The 21,700-nt window shown below is 38.0% G+C and overlaps 1 protein-coding gene across 1 annotated transcript; it reads left to right on the top strand.

Annotated features, from left to right (window-relative positions):
• The first annotated feature begins 11,499 nt into the window (after positions 1-11,499).
• On the top strand, positions 11,500-20,433 carry LOC117787615 (T-box transcription factor TBX6). Its single transcript, XM_034626185.1, has 5 exons — positions 11,500-12,186; positions 13,391-13,547; positions 16,750-17,017; positions 17,085-17,222; positions 19,526-20,433. The coding sequence occupies exons 1-5, from the start codon at positions 12,096-12,098 to the stop codon at positions 20,294-20,296; spliced, it is 1,425 nt and encodes a 474-aa protein (XP_034482076.1). The 5' UTR covers positions 11,500-12,095; the 3' UTR covers positions 20,297-20,433.
• The last annotated feature ends 1,267 nt before the right edge of the window (positions 20,434-21,700 follow it).

Raw genomic sequence — 21,700 nt, 5'->3', positions numbered from 1 at the left:
GGCTCATTTCTCTCCTTCGATTCTCTAACGAGCAATCTCTAACGTGGCCAACAGCAATAGTTGGCCCAAAGGCCAACAGAGCGACAGGCGCGTCGCGTGAAAATGGTGATTAATGCTTTTACTGCGTGGATTTAATATAGAACGCGCACGTTTTCGAGCTATTGCTCCTATCCCTACAACTTGTCTTACTCCCACTCCTGCTGATCAGGTAGCCCACAACGGAATGAAACTGAAGCTGGAAAGTCCCTAACAAGTGCGATTGATAAAGAAATGGTTTTGAGCAGGTGTTGCTGAGTACGGAATCTGAAATTTTACATAAAACATCATTAACAGAAATATTAGAAATATTATTCACCAACTTTAAACTTTCAGAACTCTGTCAAAACTAAACCGATTTTCAAGCGGAAAGCCATTTTAGTCATAATTTGGCCTCTAAATTTATTCTGCATTCAAATTTAATTAATTTTGTAATAAAAATTAATTTCATCTAGATCATGGGTTCGATGCTAAGGGTTCCCCCTTTGAAATTTCCAAATTTGAAAATTTTAAATCTCAAGTTTTCACTTTTAATCGACTCCTTATATCATAATTAGTATAAAAAAACACTTTAAATTTGTTTCTGATACCTTTCAATTTTCTGTAAAAAATCATGTGAAATCTGACAAAAATTTTGACTTGTAAAGTTGTTAGATCCAAATTCTGACCAACTTCAAACTTCCATAATTTTGTCAAAACTAAACCGATTTTCAAGCGGAATGTCATTTTGGTCACGATTCGGCATCTTAATTAATTCTGCATTTAAATTTTAATAATTACTTTAAAAATAAATTTCTACATTTTCAGACATAACGAACTACACACTTATAGTAAGAGTATAATAAACAATTAACTTTAAGGTATCTTATCTGTCGTATTTTTCAATAAAAAAATGTTATAATTAGCAAAGATTTTGTAGCATTTGTTTCTAAGTATTTTATTAAGTAAGTAGCCGTTAATTACATTTTAATAACTTAATAAATGCAAGAACTTTCTAAGAAAATTATTATAATGACCGAAGACAGACTAAACTATCAAGAGACGAGAAGACATGAGGAGAGTGTCGAGAGGAGAGGAGAGAAGAGGAAAGTTTTGGGTATGCACTTCAAACGCGATTCCGGTCAACGCTTAAGCCACACAGCAACAACGAGCAGAGTTGAAGAGAAAGAGGAGTGTAGGGTAGTGCAGAGGAAAGGGGAGACACAACAACAGCATCGAACAAAAAAATGTGTCTACTTCATTCATAAGATTTTTTAGTGGCGCCTGGCGCCAACATTTTTCACTTGCGTGCTGCAAACGCGACGGCAGCTCAAGTGAGTGTATAAGTGTGTGTGTGTGCGAGTGCGAGTGTGTGAATATATGTGTGCGTGTGTATATATGTGTGTGCATGCGCTTGGCTGCGCCTCGAAGCACTTGACTTGTAGTGCCAACATTTTCATTAAGTCAAATGTGCCACGTACCTCCCAAAAAGATTCTGCTGCGATTGTTGTGGCTGCCACCAAGAGGCAGTGGCAAGTACAGTGGGGGATGGGGGGACAGCAGAGACAACGCTTGAATGCATTTCGTTGATTTAGCGTATCGCTCATAATTTGTTTTTATGGTTTTGCATTAGAGCGCGGCACGGGGCATGCAGCCAGATAAGTTGCCACCGCCACTGCCACTGCCACTGCCACTTGCAGCTGCAACTTTGATTGCCGCTTATCTGCATGGTGAACGGAAACCGAAAGTGGCTGCCACAGCGCGTGGCTACAAAATGTCAACTGTGTGGCGCCACAAATAAATGTATTCATAGATAGATAATGTCCACGCATAATAATGGAAGTTTTGAAGCTCGTCAACAGACAACAATCAATATTATTTATTTGTTTTGCCAAATTGGCCAAACTGTTAATTTTAGTACAAATTTGATTCGAAAATAGATCAAAGAAATGAGTTGATGAAAATATTCCATCTGCCCACGCAAATATTCCAATTATTGTGGCTATTAACAGATCGAAACTGAAAGAGAGCATGAGTTGACTTTTTTTAAGCTCTCCCCCACCAACTCCCACACCTTCCCTTTCTCTCACACATTCTCCATCTGTTGTTGAGTTTGTGTTTTGAATTTGGACATGAAATTTATGGGTCGTTGCGTCTCGAAAAAAGCGCTACCAAGTTCGAGTATTGACACTTTCAATTTGAATGCAAAAGTCACGGGCTAAAATCATCCAACTATCCTTCTATATATATTGAAATGATCCAACGACTTCCCAGTCAGCTCGTCTGCTGTTAAATATTTTGTTATTTTCGTATGTAAATGCTGTTTAACGACTCTGTATGAATTCGTATGTAGTACTCGTATTCGTATTCATATTCGTTATAGTCGGTCGTATTTATTGTGTCGTTGATTGAATATGCAAATGCATTTTCACACGTTCGAGCCACCAGAGCTCCAAACAGTCAGCAGACAAAGGCAAACAAACAGACAACATGAATTATAATAACAGCAAGAGATCGTTTTCTGTTCTGATCTGAAAGATCTGCACTTTACCTGTGCTTACTGCACTGCACAAACATTGACTTAGTACTTCCTCCTATTGACTTGGAGCTGGTTTCTGACCTACAGCACATCCCGGAGTCGACCAGGTGATAATGGCAGCTCCCATGACACATACCTTAGCACGTATAAAAAATTAATATTGCCTAATAAATCTGTCAAAAATATGGCTCACTGCAGCCAACCAACCAAACGCTCAGCAGGCTGGGAAAAATATTTTGTAAAAAACGTTGTATATAAGAAATGCTTGAAGAACGAAGATTAAATACTCTAAAAACTATTTAGAGAGTAATAGTTACTGAGAAATAAATTAAAATGGTAAAAATGCGACCTAAAATCATTTTATTAATAAATTATACATTTTATTAGGAAGAGGCGAATTTCGAAGAATAAAGTATAAATATTTTGGAATAAATTTAATTATTTTGTAAAAGGGTCCACATTCCTTTTACCCAAAAATAGCTTTATTGCGCAGTGCCTATTGCCAAACTATTTTTATTTATAGTTATAATTATAATTATAATATTTATATAATTTATATATTAAATTGTATATTTTTCGTCACATAATTAAATATCAAAAATTTTTATAAAATTCACAGTATTCAACTTGATATAATATTTTAAAAACACGGATCGTTTGGAAGAAAGAATAAAAATTAGTTGAAAAATAAGTATGAAAGAGTGTTTATTTTATTGTATAGTACTTTAGCAATCTATTGCCTTGCAGAGAGCATTCAAAATTCTTTAGGCCATTTATGCAAAGATTCGGACTGGAGGGCGCGTCTGCGTTAACCGGCGGCCAGTTGGTAAGTTATATATATTTTCCCAGACGTTTACCTGTCAAATGTTGCACTCGCACACGAAAATGATGGAGTGAAGAGTTTTAATTTTATGACGCAGCAAAGGAGGCGGAGGAGAGAGAGAACATTGACAAGGAGACGGAGACGGAGACGGATGCAGAGACGGAGACGATGATGATGGCGCCAAGAAATTAACGAAACGCGCCATAATAAACACAAAACGAGGACTGGAGGCTGTAGGATCAATGCTGTAGATCGTCTCTATCTGTATAAGTGTGTGTGTATGTGTGTGTGATCCTGGACTCTCACTCAAACAGTGGGCGTTGTCCGAGAGAGTGGTAAGGTGGGAATTATGCATGGCTAATCTATTAACTATGCAGTTACCGTGTTGTTGATAGCTGCTTATCAGGGAACAGCATCGATCTTGTTAGCCGCTATTAATTGACTGTGAAAGGTTTAGCTTCAGTTTCGGTTCACTCAATGAAAAACTTAATCAGCATAATGCAAACAGCTCAACACTTTCCCACCAAACACCAAAGTCCATTGACATCCAGATACAGATACAGATACAGATACACATATGCGTAGTATCTATAAAACCCAGATACAAGATCGTATCTCACAATCAGTTACAACCACATGCCTGTAAATTGCCGCAACCGCAACGCATACAAGATCGATCCATAGTTAATTATGCCTCCAAAAACCAAAAAAAAAAACAAAAACAAAAAAAGGTTAAAACAAAACCCAACTAAACATTTTTACGAGCGAAATTTGTAATCATTGCCACATTCATATGCAAATCAGTTTCCTACATGTGCTCCATAGTTGCTGTAACCGTAGCTTGAAATGTATCTGTAGCTAGTAGTAAACAAGTATCTGTATCTGTAACTTAGTATCTTAGGGCCAGCTGCTGCTCGAACGGCAGCTACGCGTCTGTCGCTTCTGTGCTGTCTTGGCCTTTGTTAATTTGGTCTTGGGCCCTTTGTTATTTTTTTGGTCTTGGTGTTAAAAGTACCGTATTGTTTGCCATATATAGCAACTAAAAGTCTATGAAAATTATAAAAACAACATGCTCTACAACTCCCAAAGTCCCCAAAAGCAAGAACAGATAGCGATAACAACAACGACGACTCACAGAGGCTAATTTATTAAATGTTTTAACCGTTGACTCGTCCGTTGTCTTTGTGTGCGTTGTCAACGAATAAAAAAATAAAATAAAAGAGAATCCAAACATAAATTGCCCCGGAGACAACTTATAATTTCTTCTTTAACTCGGCTGAGATCAGCTCAGGTTGCTCTAGCATCGCCTCTCTCGATGATTCTCTTGCCCGGTAGCTGCTAAGGTTGTGAAAAAGCTTAAATTTTAATCAAAATTAGATCTTTATCTTCTGCAATTTATTTGCTTTTTTAACAAATATGTTGTCCGCTTTCGCTCTATCTCATTGTTAATGTGTTTGTTTTTTTGCTAATTGTAAATATTTAAGCTTTTGACGCCTCACATGAGAGGCTGAAAATGAAACTGGAACGGGAACATAGATTGAAACTGGGTGCTGAAGATACCCAAACGTTAGACAAAGATACATTGCAGTGGTGGCATAAATTGTTCTCGCTTTTTGAATAATGGCCATATACCTGTTGACTTTGCGCCATATTTGTTATACCCTGTACATAGTTGATAATAGTAGGGTATAAATTGCTGATAGATGTATTTAAATGTAATTTAAAATTTCAGTGTAGGGTAAAGTTTTGAACTGGCTAGTAATCTGCTTTAAGTAAATTAAAAATTGACTTTATTTGTAAAATTATTATCTTATCTGATTTTATTGTTAATTTTCAATATTTATTTTATTTATTTTCTATATTCTTTTAAATTCTTAAAATTACCTTTATAGACATAAGTATCAAAATAATTATCTATCGCACAGTTTCATTTATTTTAATTTAATTACTGGGTATCTACTCGTCTACCACTGTTAGTTATAGCCTGCTAACTTGTTATTGTTTGTGCGTGTCTGGTTTTTTTGTATATTCTTTTTTGGATTTTAGGGTGGTAGATACCAGTAGCTGAAGCTAACGGGTTGGTTTTCTGTTTGTGGGTAACTCGGATGTGGCGCCAGATTCTTGACTAGTTTTAACTAGATTATGATTGTTGGTTTTGTAACGCAAACAATAAAGATTTGACTCAGATCGAGGTATTATAAAGGTAGATAGAAAAAAAACCATTTACAGTTGTATACTATCATTAGTTTAAAAATTCAAATGAACTAAAACATATGTAAAAAAAAGCCTATCAGTATTTACTGCCTTTGCTCTTTAAAGAAAAATGTTATCAATAGATTAAACAAAATTTCAATTAACATGCGCCGCTTCTTGAAAATACATTCCAGATACTTTTTACACAAACAATTTAAAACAATTCAATCTTTCGTTGAGAATCAGGTTCCTGATAATGCATAGAGAGAGAGATACGATTCTTGGAAGCAAGTGTTCCATAAAAGCGAAAGTCTTGACGCCATTAAAAGTAATCAAAAATAAACTGGCACTGTGGCAACAAGTGTCAACTATGACTAGTGCCATAAGTACACATAAAAATACATAAAAAATAAAAGAGAAAAAAAGATCTCGAGATGGAAGACATGGAATAGTGCGCTAGTCAAATACGAGCTGAAGCCATAGTGGCTGGTCTCAATGATACGGGTGTACAGTGTACACTGTACAGAGTCTAAGACACGACATTGGCCAGTACAAACAAATGTCCAAACACTTGGAACAGAGAGTGATAATGGCGGGCACAGAGGCAAAGAAGTGGAGAGAAGGGGGGAGGGGGCTGAATGCTGGCGGCAGTTGTTGTGACGTTATGTTGAGAGAGAGATTAAGGCATTTCCTCTTTGACGTCAAACATGTTTTTTAGTAGATTGAAGTTCTCCTTCTTTGTATGCTTCTTTTTTTTATTTATCAGGCATCACAGTGGGCATTGTAATTACGCACTCATGCCTGCTCCCTCTCTGGACCAGGCATAGCAACTGGGAGAAAGAGAAGAGAGAGAGGGAGAGAGGGAGAGATTGTGCGACAACAATTACCCCGCGGGCTAGATGGTCAGCTACTCAATCAAAGCCAAAATGCCGACACAAAACATAGAAAATAAGGTAGCCAAAGAAGCCGTCAAATTGTTACGCATAATGGATGTTTTTATCAGGCGAAATGATTTCTTGACTACTGGACTTGGCTATTGGCTCTTAGTCTGGCTTCTTGGCCTGGCTCTGGATTTGGATTTAGATTTAGATTCCGAGTTTTTTGGGTTCTTTGTCTGTATATCTCTTTGTCGGCAATACTTTGTTCATTGGCTTTGATGTCAACACAGCCGCAGCGCGTGGCCATTGAACTTTTGGGCCAAGAAGCTGCATGTTAATGAATTGATTTGGCCAACAAAAAATCAAAAATAGTTTGCTAGTAAGCTGATTTGGCATACGCATTCAAATCGATGATCTTGTTATAACACGCATATATTTGGACCCATTCAAAACAAGGAACCACACCAGCCAAGTGAGTGCCAAGTCAATGAGCATCGTCGATAAACAAACAAATAAATATTATTAACGCATGTGTATGTACATATATATGTGTATGTACATGTCGCTGCAGATTCTTCGACGACTCCCAGACTCAGCTCAGTCGATATATGGCTGAAGAATGCCAGTAGCACTTGAATTTTGAATATATTGTAATAACTCAAGTGTCTACACAACAGAAGCGCCTCTCAGCGCGTCGCGTCGCCAGCAACTTTAGCACTTAAGTTGAAGTCTGAAGCGCGTAAAGTCGAAACCGTCAGTCTCAGTCTCAGTCCCTGTCTCAGAGCCAGTCTCAGTCTTGGCTTTTGGGCCGTGTTTGCTTATGATAATTTGAGAGCAAACAGCGATCGACAGTGGAGCACAGGAAAGGTAAAGGTAAAGACTTGTGTCTCGCCACAGGTCGTGAATGTGCAGAAAACAAAACCACAAAACCACAAAAATAAATAAATATATAAAAACGAAACACACGATTAAACACCTCTCAATTATTATATGTATACATATATACACGCATTATTGTGGGGTCTGTCTGAACAATACACTCGGACTTCGGCCTGGCGGGCCGAACATACGTGAACCATTGAAAGCTGCTAAGTGGGCTGCTGCGAGTCCCCATTGTGGTCGCCTAGACGCACGGACCCACATGATTATGATGCCTTTGGTCGACGTCGTCGTCGTCTCGCTTTATTTTATTTTTATTTTTAGCTGTCCCCGAAGCGCTACTGGCGATTGTGATTTAGCTGTTTTTTGAACTGCTTATACCCATTAAGTGAATATGCTAACAAGGGGTAACATATTTTGAATTATTTGGTGGAAATTTGGAGTACATTTTTATATTAAAAATAATGACAATGGGGACCTATTTTTAAACTCAATATGTAATTTTTTATTTAAAATAACTTATATTTATTTTTATTATAATTATTTATTTTATTTACTTTTTTTTAATAATGAGGTATATATATTGAATCAAAATTTACATTTATAAATATAGTATTTCTAGTTTGTGTTTACCAAAGTTCGCTAAGTACTTGTATAATTCTGTAACAGCCCTTGGCACATGCTAAAAATACAAATTTATCTTAAATTTCATAAGAATCCTGATATTTTTTGATTGTGATATATTAAGCAATTTCAATAAATTAAAAATTGTAATGAAACATATTTTGAAGCTGATTTCTATTTAAATATAATCAAAGATTATCTATCCTACAATCCTAAAGAACCTTCTAATCATTTACATTTTATTCACTTTGTAGACTCTTGTCTATAGAGTTTATCACAGGGTATCGCGCAGTCGTTTCTTATCAAATATGTTTTTGTTGTGTTTTGTTAACGTTAATGTTGATGTTGTTACCTTTGCCTTGTTGATTGAGTCACTTAATTTGCATACAAAAGTAGATTTGCATGCCAGCCAGACAGTCGAGCGTCAACAAATAGTCTCAGTCCCGAAGATCACATCCACATCGTGTCATCCTCGTTTATGTAGTCATGTCGTTGTTGTAGTTGCTGTAACAATGAAGAAACGTCAAGTGGCAGCCGTTAATAGTCTATAGAGTCTATAGTCTATAGTCTATAGAGGCGCTAGGGGCTTGTTCAAACAACAACACAAATCGAATTTAGCTAAAATTTTAAATCAATAAATTTCGCGCCGGTTCACTTAAGTTTTATAATGATTAACAAAAAAATAATAAATGGGAAAAATACTGAACCCTGTATGAATTGGTACTTCTACTAAGCATTTCATTTATTTTCCATGGAAAATTACATTATCTTTGTCTGGGGTTTTATGCTAATTTTAATTTGAACAGCCGTGTGAGAAAAAGGCTCGTGCTTATCGCTGTTATGTGTCTAATTTCGCAATGGCAGACATTTACAATGGGGAGCCCAAGTTGAAGGTTCCTCCTCATGGATCCAAAGACCATTGTCATGCAGAATAGTTGGCAAGAAATTTTTAAAAATGCGCAGTGTTTTTTAGAAGTTAAAAATTAAATTTAAATACATTTAGCAGTAAATCTTAAAAAGAGGTTGTATTGTGATTGAAATTGTATATATCCGTAATTTGTCTCGAAAAATTTGCGAAATAAATTCAGCGAATACCTCTCCATTTTTTCAGTTTGTTTCTTTTTGTTAGTGTCTTTTTGTTTAATCTGCATCTAAAATTTGTGCATTTGTAAAACTTTTAAATAAAAATTCGAACATTTTCTATAATATCGATATCTTCAAATTCTCATAACTTGATCAAAACTCTACCGATTCAATAAAGCAAAGATTTCTTGATCATTGCTTGGCCTTTAAATTTATTCTGCATTTAAATTTTCTTCATTTGCAGAACTTCCATTTTTTTTTTGTCCTATTTATTTTTATCAACTTTTTCTTTAAAGTATCCAACATATTTAAACGAAAATGCTATCAGCACCGTAAAAGTATTGTTGTTGCCTGTTTCAGTCGTAAATTGAATTCGATACGGATTTAAATTGAATGCATTGCTGACTGATTCAACAGTGTGGAATGTGTGGCATAGATAGAAAACTGCAAGGCTACCTGTTGATGGGCCGTTGATAGGTTGCACGTGAACCTCCCCCGAAGGAAACGGAAGGAAACCGTAGAGCATTAGTCAAACAGCAGGCAGATCATTTTGAGCAACACCAATTAGCTGGGTGCTGACAAATTGCACAGCTATTGGCGTGTTCGATTCATGACCGGACTCAAAACTGAAACTCATACTCAAAGGCAGACCTAGACAAAAGACAACAGACAGAGAAAGAGACAGCGACCCGAACCTTTGGCTAATTGTTTGTTGGTTATTGCATATGGCAAGAAGAAGAGGAAGAGGAACCGGAAGCGTGCGCGACCAAATGTGAAAACGCGAAGCATAAATTAATGTACAAACACACAGACACACATATTGATACGAGTGTAGGTTACAGGCTACGCAATTTGGGCGAAATACCAATGCCAACTGCTAATAGTAAATTAATTTCTTTGGCTTATCGCCGCTGGCTGCCACAACATGAAACAAAGTGGATGTGTCAGCCAACAAAGTGCTGTGTAAATTAGCTCGCAAACTGGCCAACTATTTACCCAACAACAGACACAGGAATTTCGCAGTAGTGCAAGAGAAGCAGATAACGCTGACAAAGCTAAGTAATGTTTAATTATTTGAGCCAGCCTAACGGAAGTGCTTATGTTTATCAAGAGATTGGAGCTGCAATATTTACTGTGTAGTTGTAGCCAAGATATACGATCAGTTTCAGATTCACTTGCTATGGAAAGCGAAAGTTTTCAACTTGCGCTACAACGTTGCGTATACTTAACGAGATGTTAAAGTTCAAACTGTCAGCGCAAACTATTAATTAGTTAATTATCTAAAGCGCGTATAACAGTTTTTTTTAGTTATATAATGACAAAAAGCAATTAAGGTAGCTGAGAACACAATATTTATACTTGTATAAGTGTTATGAGTAGTACTTAAAATCAAAGATACAATTGCACTTTAAGCTGAAATTATTATAGTATTATTTCTTAATGTCTTATGCACTTTAAAGACGCTCAACAATAAAATAGTAAATTATATAAAATAAAATAATTAAAATTTATTAACATATTATAAATAAATCATAGTTAACTCTGATATTTTAAGACATTAATTATTTTTAGATTTAACTCTTTTTAATTGCATCCATTGTTGGCATTAAATATGCTGCCTTGAACTGTTGGACTGGTTAGGAGGTTCATCTGCTTCCCGTTTGCCGCCTTCACAGCAAATGAATTGAAATGGCCGGCAAATTTGTAGACGACATGCGTTTCCGTAATTTAACAAATGTTTTGTCAATCTCAAAAAGGTCAGAGCAAGAAGATCAAATATAAAAGTAAGAAAGATGAAGAAAAAACCACAATCTAGCAGCTGCATCTGCAATGCTGACTGCAGTAAGCGAGTTTGAGTTCGAGTTCGAATTCGAGTTTGAGTTTGAGTCCATATCGGGGATATGGGATACATGTGTATGCCACCATATCAATGCTGCCGAATGACGCAGCGTCAAAACCAAAATCAAATAAATGAACAGCAAAACGGCAGCCACAACAGCAACAACTCGAGAGAAGACAAGAGGACCACCATGATGGCAGAGGCTACAAATGGGCAAAGCATAAATAAGTATAAAAAACAAAGATGCCAAATGAAATAAAAAGAATGAGGAAAAAAACTAAAAAACAATTTCGATCATGATGTATAATTAAAAGGCAACACCAGCAACAGCGCAGACACACACACACACGAACACACACACAAACACGAACACACATCGTCTGTTTCAGCTGGAACGGCTGCTGACTGTGCAACTTCGCACTTCAAAATTAAACACAATTAGAAAGAACGTGAGCGAGAGAGAGAGAGAGAGCGCGTGGAAGAGCGAGCGTCAAAGAGAGGGCGGAGCATTTGCAGCTGGTGTCATTTTCAAAATGGAGGTGCCAACAAAGAGAGCGTAAGTCCAGCAACAGCATGTCAGACAAAGATAGCTGACTAGCCAGCTAGCTGCTCTCGCTCTAACTGCATGTGCGCTTAGAGCGCTCAACCAATCAGCGAGCAGCTGAGGGCAACCTGCAAGAGGAAATAAAAGAGCGAGCGAGAGAGTGAGAGAGAGTTGCCAGAGATCTTGCAGGTAATGTCGATCAATGGCTCGAACTCGTCAAGCTCGTTCCGAGCGACGGCAGCGACATTTTGTGTGCAACTTACTCAGTTGAAATGCGAACTTGGCGAGCGCAAGACGCGAGCGTCGGTGTTTCTCCATATCATATATAGAAAAAACCCAAATAAACCCAAACAAATCCAATTTCAAATACTCAACAAGTTGTTGTTATTGTCATAATCGAATTAACACCCACACACAAACACGCACATGAGACATTTGCCATAATAACGCCACTTTGCTTTTTGGTAGCTGTGATTTGCATAATTAACGCTAATCGAATTCGCCTCGTGCCTTCACAAAAGAGCTGAAAACTCATGCTGTCAGCTTTCGCTATTGTGTTCAGTTGTTGTTGTTGTTTTTGTTCTACTCGTTATTGTTATTGTCTGTGATTGAATTGTGCCAAAAGTTAAACAATTTACTAAAGTGTGAAATATACAAATACCTACAACATATAAATCATGATCACCATGAACGAACTTGTCGATCTGCGCATGCAACAACACATCGCGCACGAGATCTATCGTCAGCAGATAATGCAACGCATACCGGGTAAGTAAAGCTCCGCCTTCTTTGCCGCCTCCCACTTAACTTTACTTCACATTACGCATACGCCGCATATTCAATACACTTAAGCAATTTTGTAACCATCACAAAAGCTGTTATGAATCATTAGCATTAATGATCTTAAGCTACTTTTAGTTTTGCCGCAATTGGCGCTTTTTTGTCTTCTTTGGCTTTCGTAATCGGAGACCAGCAGGCGTTAGTGCTATTAGCCATTTTACGATCGCACCATAAACCTGAGTAATGTGAGAAAGCGTTTGGCGGCTTTTTTTGCTTCAGCCAAATGTAAGCGACACATCACAGCGGGCCATCTTTGGCAGCTAACTGATAACAAAATGAGTTTTAGCTGTTTGACCAGCTCGTTACACAGCAGGCAAATCGAATAAAATGCACCACACAAATGCAAATTTATATACTTATTGTACATACTATATATAGACAAATTGTTCCGATGCGCGGTGCTCTTTAATCTATAGATTCTATTTTAAAAGCAGACTTGAAAACTTGAAGATATTTAGCTACTTAATACCATAGAATCATTAAAGAAATTATCATCTTGTATTGCATATCATGATTAAAGAATATTACTAAACTATAGATCATTTTCAACTTTAATAAAAATTAATACAGGGACTACCATATGTAAAATATGAAAAATCCTAAAAACTAATTAATTAATGATTGATTTGGTTTAATAAGTATAAAATATAAATATCTGCCAACACTATGACCTGGATTCTAACTGGTTTCTATATCTTAAAGACATCCACAATAAAATATAGCTGTATATTTTATTACACTAATAAATTGTTCTGTATGATAGTTCTCAAACGCGTTAATCTGTGATTAATTTATAATTATAATTTATTTATATAATTTATAATTAATAGAATAGAAAATTTCATAGTATATTGTTTCTCCAAGTTAGTTATTACACAGTAAAGTCGGATACTTGAATATAAGAACTTACTTTCTAATAGAGCTATATATTCTGAAGCTTTACTATATGGTTAAAAATATAATAGTAGATCTTTTATAAAATTAATTGAACTAATAAATTGATCAGCAGTTTTCTTAAGTACATAATATGACAATAATTATTTAGATATTTTTGTATTAAATACTTATCGCAATCAATTGTATCAAGTACTTAACTGAATATCTCTCTCTCCCCCTTTTTCTCTCATTGAAGATCCCTTTCCACCGATGTTGCCCATACCGATGCCGCGGCACGTGATAATGCCACCGCGTGTCTCGTTGCCCGGCGTGGAGATGACGCTGCAGAACGATGAGCTGTGGAAGCAATTCCATCAGATTGGCACGGAAATGATCATCACAAAAAGCGGCAGGTAAGATATGCAACAACAACAACAACAACAACAGCAACGACTTTGATGTCGCGCCCAAAGGAACTTTGGGAATGTAATTAAACCGGGATCGATGGGCAACAACGAGAGAGATGCATTAGCACGAATGTGAAAAATAATACTCTTAACCGAAAAACGAAAAAAGAAAAATCGTTGGGCAAAGAAAAACAACAACATGCCAATGGCATTGGCACTTAAAGCGCCGTCTGTTAATTGTGAAGTGGCCTCAGTCCACAGTCGAGTTCTCAGCCCTTAGCTTCAGTCCCTGCTCTCGTCCTCAACCTCATGATCGTCATCGTCGGCGGCGTCGCTGTTAAATGCTCATTAGATGCAGGCGCCTGCAAATTGTTTACAGCGACGTCGCGACAACAATTTTCACAGGCAAACAAACAGCGGCAGCGGAAGGATGCAGGATGTGAAGTATTTGTGTGGACAGGTACAGGACGAATTCAAGTGCAATCAAGGCCTGTTCTGTCGATCAAATATCGAATATATTGTATCTCGGGAGAGGCGTAAAATGAACAAGTTCGCTGGCACTTTGCGTGTTCATTCTTTTGATGCAGCTGAAACTGAAGCAGGGAAAATCAAAGCGTTAGCGCAATCGCCCAAAGATATTGTATCTTGTATCTCAGCGGCAGTTACGTGAGCGCAGTCGCAGTCGCAGTCGCTGTAGTAAACTACCTAAAAGTGTCCGGCACTTGCTCAAATGTGCGTAAAGTGGCGTCATCGTAATTTATTGTAGGCCTAGTATGGACACAGAACGCAGTGGGACGTCCTTTTGGTCGGCGTTTTTAACAGGGACAGGGACAGAGACAAAAACACAGAGAAAGAGAGAGAGCGGTAGATAGAGAGATACTTGGACCGTTGCTGCTGTGGCATAAATCTTAGCGTCAAGGATACTTTGTCGTCATCTTTGTTGCTTTCGGCGTTTTTATTGTGGCGCCTGTCTGCAGACAACCGCTGCCGCTGCCTCTGCCTCAGCCTCCGTCTCTACTTTGAGCTCTGCTTGAGATACGCGTACTCTCGCATTTGTATCTGTATCTGTATCTGCACGTTGCGCGTTGACAATGACCACAGCTTGTCGACGACGTCGACAGATACGAGCAATTTCACACTTTGGCCGGTCGAGATGCACAAGTGCCGATAAGATCGGATACAAAGACAGCCGGACCGAGTAAAGTATCCATTCCAAATGAAAAGACCTTACCCATTGCAGCACACATTAACATAAACTTTTGGGGGAAAAAATAAATAATAATAAACAAAAACGAAGAGTTTAGAACTGTCTCAACTCTTTTCTACATTTCGTATTTTATACTCATACAATACTCGTAGTATATGCTATGAATTATTCATAAAGTCGACGGTATTAAATAGTTTTTATGCTCATCAAAAATGTTTTATGTGAAAATGCAGCCAGACAACGAAAGCGACAACAACAACAACGATGGCGACTCTTCAGCGTGCAATCGATTTGAATTTTTAATGATTAGGCGCCAGAGTGCCACCGTGTGGCAGTCACTGTGGCAACTTGATGCTGCCCAACGTCGAGTGGCGATCATAAAAACTAATTAGTTGCTTGTCCCCTCAAAAGATCGCATCGTCTTCAGTTTAAACTCGGATCGCATGGGTGGCAAATGTCCAGACGACCATAAAAGATAGATAGAGCAAACCGTATCACATAATGCATGAGATTGTCCCGAAAAAGAAAAACAAAAAACTAAATGAAATGACTTTGTCACGAAGCTTTTAGCTTTTAAAGCGAACACGAGGTTTAATTCATGAGAATCGCTGAGAAAGGCCTGAAGAATTGGTTACTTTGGGGCGTAATTCAGGTGAATCATTTTAAAGCGTCTTTGGTAACACTTAAAGTACTATCAGATCAGAAGGAAAAATGTATAGTTAAAAGGGGTTTCAAGTGCAGTTAGGAGCATGAACTTTAAGAAATAAAATTGAGATTGATAGGAAGAAAGGATAGGGAAATTTTTCATACGAAAGCGTAAATGTGTAAAAACCCCATAAATTCCGTTCTAGTAGTTAAATAAAGTTTTTATTTGTAGCATTCCAGCTTGACAATATGTCGTTAGCTATATTATGGCCCTTTCTACATTGATCCTTGAGATATCAAAGCATAATTTTCAGTTATGAAAGATTTTTATTAATTATTTTTTGGAATTTTATATTCATATTTTATTCAAGCTGACTGTTAAAAATCTTGAAAATATCATAACTTTAATACATTTTTTTTATTACCTCCCTTACTCAAAACAATTCAAGTAAATCCTAACATCTCAATATCAAAACAACTCAAAAATACTCACACTCACACTTTGAATAAATTTGACTCGAACTGCACCTGCTTGGGCGCCAATGCGAATGCCGTCAAATGGCTTGAAATGCTTTTTTGTTGCTTCCTCAGAAAGTATCTCGTGAGGATTCTCGCATTTGTTAATTATGCGCAGACGCGCCAAAGATCAATATCTTAACAAATCGTTTGTCAAAAATGCACGAGCAACGTTTTAAGAGCAAGCTGAAACAAAGGAGAAGACGAGAAAAAAAAGAAGGCAAATTGAAAATGAAATTCTAAACCGCACGAATGTCGAAATATTTGGCTCTTGCCTCCGTTGTGGTCTAATGGAATTCAACAAACCAGAAAAGGAATCAAATTAAATGTAGGCAAACACAACGCATTCAACTTAAATTAATTAATCATCGCGCAAGCAACAGAAAAACAAAAAACAAACTATAAAAATACAAAATCATTGCCAAAAAAAAAAAAAAACAAGAAAAAAACAACACCAACAAGAAGAACAATCTCTAAACAGGCAACAGAGACGCATTCGGAGGAGCGCAAACAATTTTGAGGCTGGCGCCAAGAGCGCTGACCACCTGCTGTGCCACTGTGGCAGGGTCTCGAACTTCGTGCATCTCTCCTCTGCTCTCCTCGATCCTCAATCCTCGATCCTTGTTAGCACAGCGCAAACTCGCGTTGAGAGACCTTGCCTCTATTTGTATTGTATTTCTCTTTGTATGCATTTGCCTAGCCTAATTACATGGACCACGAGCAAACTCACAATTAAATATTTGTAACGCCCAAAGATCACGATTTTATTTATTACTTAAATGTTGCCCTCAACTTGTTGACTTTATCTGAATTTTATATTTATTTTTACTTTGATTGCAGACGCATGTTTCCCTCAATGCGCCTGAGTGTTTCAGGCCTGGAGGATGAGACCAACTATTGTGTGCTGCTCGAGATGGTGCCCATTGGCGATTGTCGCTACAAGTTCTCCGGCTCCCAATGGGTGCCAGCTGGCGGTGCCGAACCGCAGAGTCCACAGCGCATGTATCTGCATCCGGACAGTCCGGCAACTGGCGCACATTGGCAGGCACAGCCCATACTCTTCAACAAGGTGAAGTTGACGAACAACACGCTGGACAACAGCGGACATGTAAGTAATCGCAGTGCAGCTTCAAAGCAAGCGACAGTTTCTGATCTCTCCTCTCTACACTCTACAGATCGTTTTGGCCAGCATGCACAAGTATCAGCCACGTTTGCATGTCATACGCACCGCTGACCTGGCGCAAATACCTTGGGCGCCCCAACAGGCCTTTGTGTTTGCCGAGACGGAATTTGTGGCTGTGACAGCATACCAGGTAAGCTCCAGAGTTCCGTTCTACACAGCGAGAAAAACAACATAATAAAATTGGTTTAGTATATTTGCAATTGCTTAGATTTGACAAATTTATGACAGCCTAAAGTCTTTGAAGAAGTCCCAAGGGGAAAGTATGGAAAAAATGGACAGTGATGGAAAAAAATTGAGTTTTCTAATTTTGATGCAGAGTTAAAATAGGGACCAAATAATGATAAAATTGACATTCCGCGAGTAAATCGGTTGAAATTTGCCAAAGTTATGGCTCTTTGAAGTTTTTGAAAAAGTGTCAAGGGGAAAGTATGGAAAAAATGGACAGTGATGGAAAAAAATTGAGTTTTCTAATTTTGATGCAGAGTTAAAATAGGGACCAAATAATGATAAAATTGACATTCCGCGAGGAAATCGGTTGAAAATTGGCAAAGTTATGGCTGTTTGAAGTTTTTGAAAAAGTGTCAAGTGTCAAGTATGGAAAAAATGGACAGTGATGGAAAAAAATGGAGTTTTCTAATTTTGATGCAAAATTAAAATAGGGACCAAATAATGATAAAATTGACATTCCGCGAGGAAATCGGTTGAAAATTGGCAAAGTTATGGCTGTTTGAAGTTTTTGAAAAAGTGTCAAGGGGAAAGTATGGAAAAAATGGACAGTGATGGAAAAAAAATGAGTTTTCTAATTTTGACGCAGAATTAAAATAGGGACCAAATAATGATAATTTTGACATTCCGCAAGGAAATCGGCTCAAATTTGACAAAGTTATGGCTGTTTAAAGTTTTTGAAAAAGTGTCAAGGGGAAAGTATGGAAAAAATGGACAGTGATGGAAAAAAATTGAATTTTCTATTATAGATGCAGAATTAAAATAGGGACCAAATAATGATAAAATTGACATTCCGCGAGGAAATCGGTTGAAAATTGGCAAAGTTATGGCTGTTTGAAGTTTTTGGAAAATTGTCAAGGGAAAGTATGGAAAAATGGACAGTGATGGAAAAAATTGAGTTTCTAATTTTGATGCAGAGTCAAAATAGGGACCAAATAATGATAAAATTGACATTCCATGAGGAAATCGGTTGAAAATTGGCAAAGTTATGGCTCTTTGAAGTTTTTGAAAAAGTGTCAAGGGGAAAGTATGGAAAAAATGGACAGTGATGGAAAAAAATTTAGTTTTCTAATTTTGATGCAGAATTAAAATAGGGACCAAATAATGATAAAATTGACATTCCGCGAGGAAATCGGTTGAAAATTGGCAAAGTTATGGCTGTTTGAAGTTTTTGAAAAATTGTCAAGGGGAAAGTATGGAAAAAATGGACAGTGATGGAAAAAAATTGAGTTTTCTAATTTTGATGCAGAGTCAAAATAGGGACCAAATAATGATAAAATTGACATTCCGCGAGGAAATCGGTTGAAAATTGGCAAAGTTATGGCTCTTTGAAGTTTTTGAAAAAGTGTCAAGGGGAAAGTATGGAAAAAATGGACAGTGATGGAAAAAAATTGAGTTTTCTAATTTTGATGCAGAATTAAAATAGGGACCAAATAATGATAAAATTGACATTCCGCGAGGAAATCGGTTGAAAATTGGCAAAGTTATTACAGTTTGAAGAATGAGCGGCTTGTTCCAAGTACATTCTGAACTAACTTTTTAATTTTTTCATGCTTTAAACTAAATAGAGATCCTTAACTTCAATCAAGTTAGAAGTGTGATGTGTTAAGTAAGAAAAACTTGAATTCTTTTTTCTCTGTGTAATTGCTCAGTTGTACAGATTTATTGTCAATTCATTGAGCAGGGCTAATTGGTTAATTTGGGCAACGATCGCTCACGCCGTGGGTAGCCTGACCAACGTCTCAAATTAGCATGCAACGCCCATTGTCTACAAATGCCACAGATGCGAGTAGACAAGCAAAAGTCAGGCTCACTTTCAGTTGTTCTGTTCTGTTATTTTAGGAAGTTGGATAGCCACATCCTTCGTGCCTTTTTTTGCCTCTTGCTGTGTTTTTGTCTATGTCTGGACTCATTGACAGCGACGCCAGTTCCCAGTTGCCCGTTTCCAGTTGCTAGACGTCAGTCTGCCTCTAATTAGCGTGATCACTTCCACAAGATCATCGTCACAAAGTTGTCAAGTCATGACAAGAGTCGATTCAAGTGTGTCTCTTGCTCTCACTCTCTCTCTCTATTTGTCGCTCTCTTTCTGACTGTGGTGTCAAGTGGCGCTGTTACTTAACGCCGTCTACTCACCGCTTTCCCAGGTCGCTGGGCAATTGTCATATTTCATGCAATTTACACAACTCCACTTTTATCCTTTTTTCACAGAATGATCGCATCACGAAGCTGAAGATCGACAACAATCCATTTGCCAAGGGCTTCCGCGAAACTGGACAATCGCGCTGCAAACGCAAAATGTCTTCATCGCCAACCGATGATGATCAAGATTTGGCCCAGACGCATTCACAATCCTCTGGCTCGCTTGACATGTCGCCAGGCAAATCCACAACGACAGCAGCATCGGCATCGGGATCAGCAGCAGCAACAGCAGAGGGAGCAACAACATTGAACAACAGCGAACAGGATGGTCCGCAAATTAAGCGACTGAGATCAAATGGATCCGCCTGTTCGTTATCATCCTCGCTCGATGGCGCTGAGGCTGTTGCGATGCCTGGCGCCAGCTCCATTGGCTCGCCCCGCGGCGCCGCCACCTTCATGCAACATTTCCAACAGAACATGCAGTCGCTGTTGCGACCCTCGCTGGTCGATCTCGCCTGCACATACTTTGGCCGGCCACCACATGAGTACAATGGCACAACGACGTCGGCTACACATTTGTATCCGCCAGCGTCCATTTTGCAAGCTGCTTTGCCACAACTTCCGGCGCTCGCGTTGCCACACAACATTTCCGTTCAGCAGACAGACGAGTCGACAAGCGATGAACTGGAGCTAGATGTGGGCAGCGAGACAACAACAACAACAACAGCTACAGAGACAGCAACAAGCACAACACATTCACCACCGCATCAACCAACGCCTGAGGCACCCACCAAACGCAAAGGTTTCAGCATCTCTGCGATTCTCGGCGGTGGCAGCTAGTTGCACATTTTATGTTTTAGAATCTACAGTATATGCCTTTGATATTATTAGAAAAGTGTACAAATAAAAGTTTACTTTGGCCTGATTAACTCTTAAGATTGCATTAAGTTTGCACAATAAAAGTAGCTATAAAACAATAAAAAAATACGTGTGCTTTTAAATTCTAAGTGCAGCTGCACTGCTTTACAACTCGACGCACTGCTTGGGGCTGCGTTTGCCCACACTGCTTGGCACCTGCTTGCAATAAAGTTGAGCTTTCATTCAGAATTCCTATTAAATTGGGCTCATAAATTCAACTAGTTAAAGATCTTTTAGAAAGATTGGCATTAAATCTATGTTTGTAGACGCCCTTGGCATTGTTAGCTCAGCAAACAGCACTCAGGACTTGGCTAATTGGCAGATTTAAAGGATACTTCAAAGCCTCAACGCCCACACACTTTGCTGTAGGTAAATGAACATGTTGCACAGTCAGTTGATCATTTTATCATTGGTGCAACATCTAGCAGCAGTCAGCAGCAGCAATTCGATGCAGACGCAACTCAAATCACAACTTCCGCTAGACATTTATCCCAACCAATTTACAAGATAAACGCTAGAATTTCAACAACATCATCAGTCGAAGTCGTCGCCGCAGCGGCAGCATCTTCCATTAGCCACACAGACTACCAAGACGACTGGCCAGAACATAATTTGTTTGCAATTAAATAGCTCGACAAGGCATAAAATTCGGTTGCAGCCCTAAAACAGGCAACAGTTGCAGCACAGGGAGAATACTCCGGAGACTCATAATAGCTAAAGATGTTTATGAAATGGGCAGAGACTGAGACGAAGCAGCCAAAAACTAGCAGGAAATGTTACAGTAAAGCAAACTCGACTGAGAGAGACTCTGTACTAATGCTGTAAAAACAAACAAATTTGAATTAAAATTAAAATAAAATAGAGAAGAACAGTAGCTTAAAAAAATGTAAAATTTCAATACTTATGAAGCGGAATCTCAGAAATCATGTTAAACCTTGGAAATTTTATCCGTTGCATTAATATAGTAAGCTTTGTGCAAGTTGAATTTAAGGAATTATCTTCTAATTTGTCCAAAGAACTTATTTATAGAGAAGCCTACATACCAAGTTTAGTAAATATAGCTTAAATAGTAGTCTCGATGTCTAGGAAGTCATACAGATCAAGAATATATATTCTTTATGGTGTCTGCCACTCGCTTGTAACAGACCCTTTGCACTTTTTAAGTACAGAGTCAAACACGAAGAAAATACACTCAATTTGTTATGTTAGTTGCAGTTGCTTGTTGTTGGTTTTGTACTCGTATCTTAGTTTGTTTCGGCGGCAGAAAATGTAGCCAATGATGAAGTTTACGATGACATGCGTCACCACCCACGTCTCCTGAAAAGA

This window comes from Drosophila innubila, assembly GCF_004354385.1.
Source record: "Drosophila innubila isolate TH190305 chromosome 3L unlocalized genomic scaffold, UK_Dinn_1.0 0_D_3L, whole genome shotgun sequence".
Classification (NCBI taxonomy): Eukaryota; Metazoa; Arthropoda; class Insecta; order Diptera; family Drosophilidae; genus Drosophila; species Drosophila innubila.
The sequence above is the reverse complement of the archived record's forward strand: the minus strand, read 5'-3'. Positions and strand labels throughout refer to the sequence as shown.

Excerpts from the sequence above, each read along its gene's own strand:
- LOC117787615 (XM_034626185.1), top strand. The coding sequence starts at position 12,096 with ATGATCACCATGAACGAACTTGTCGATCTGCGCATGCAACAACACATC. Across the intron at positions 17,018-17,084 it reads CGCTGGACAACAGCGGACAT|ATCGTTTTGGCCAGCATGCA; the intron begins GTAAGTAATCGC and ends TACACTCTACAG. Across the intron at positions 17,223-19,525 it reads TGGCTGTGACAGCATACCAG|AATGATCGCATCACGAAGCT; the intron begins GTAAGCTCCAGA and ends CTTTTTTCACAG.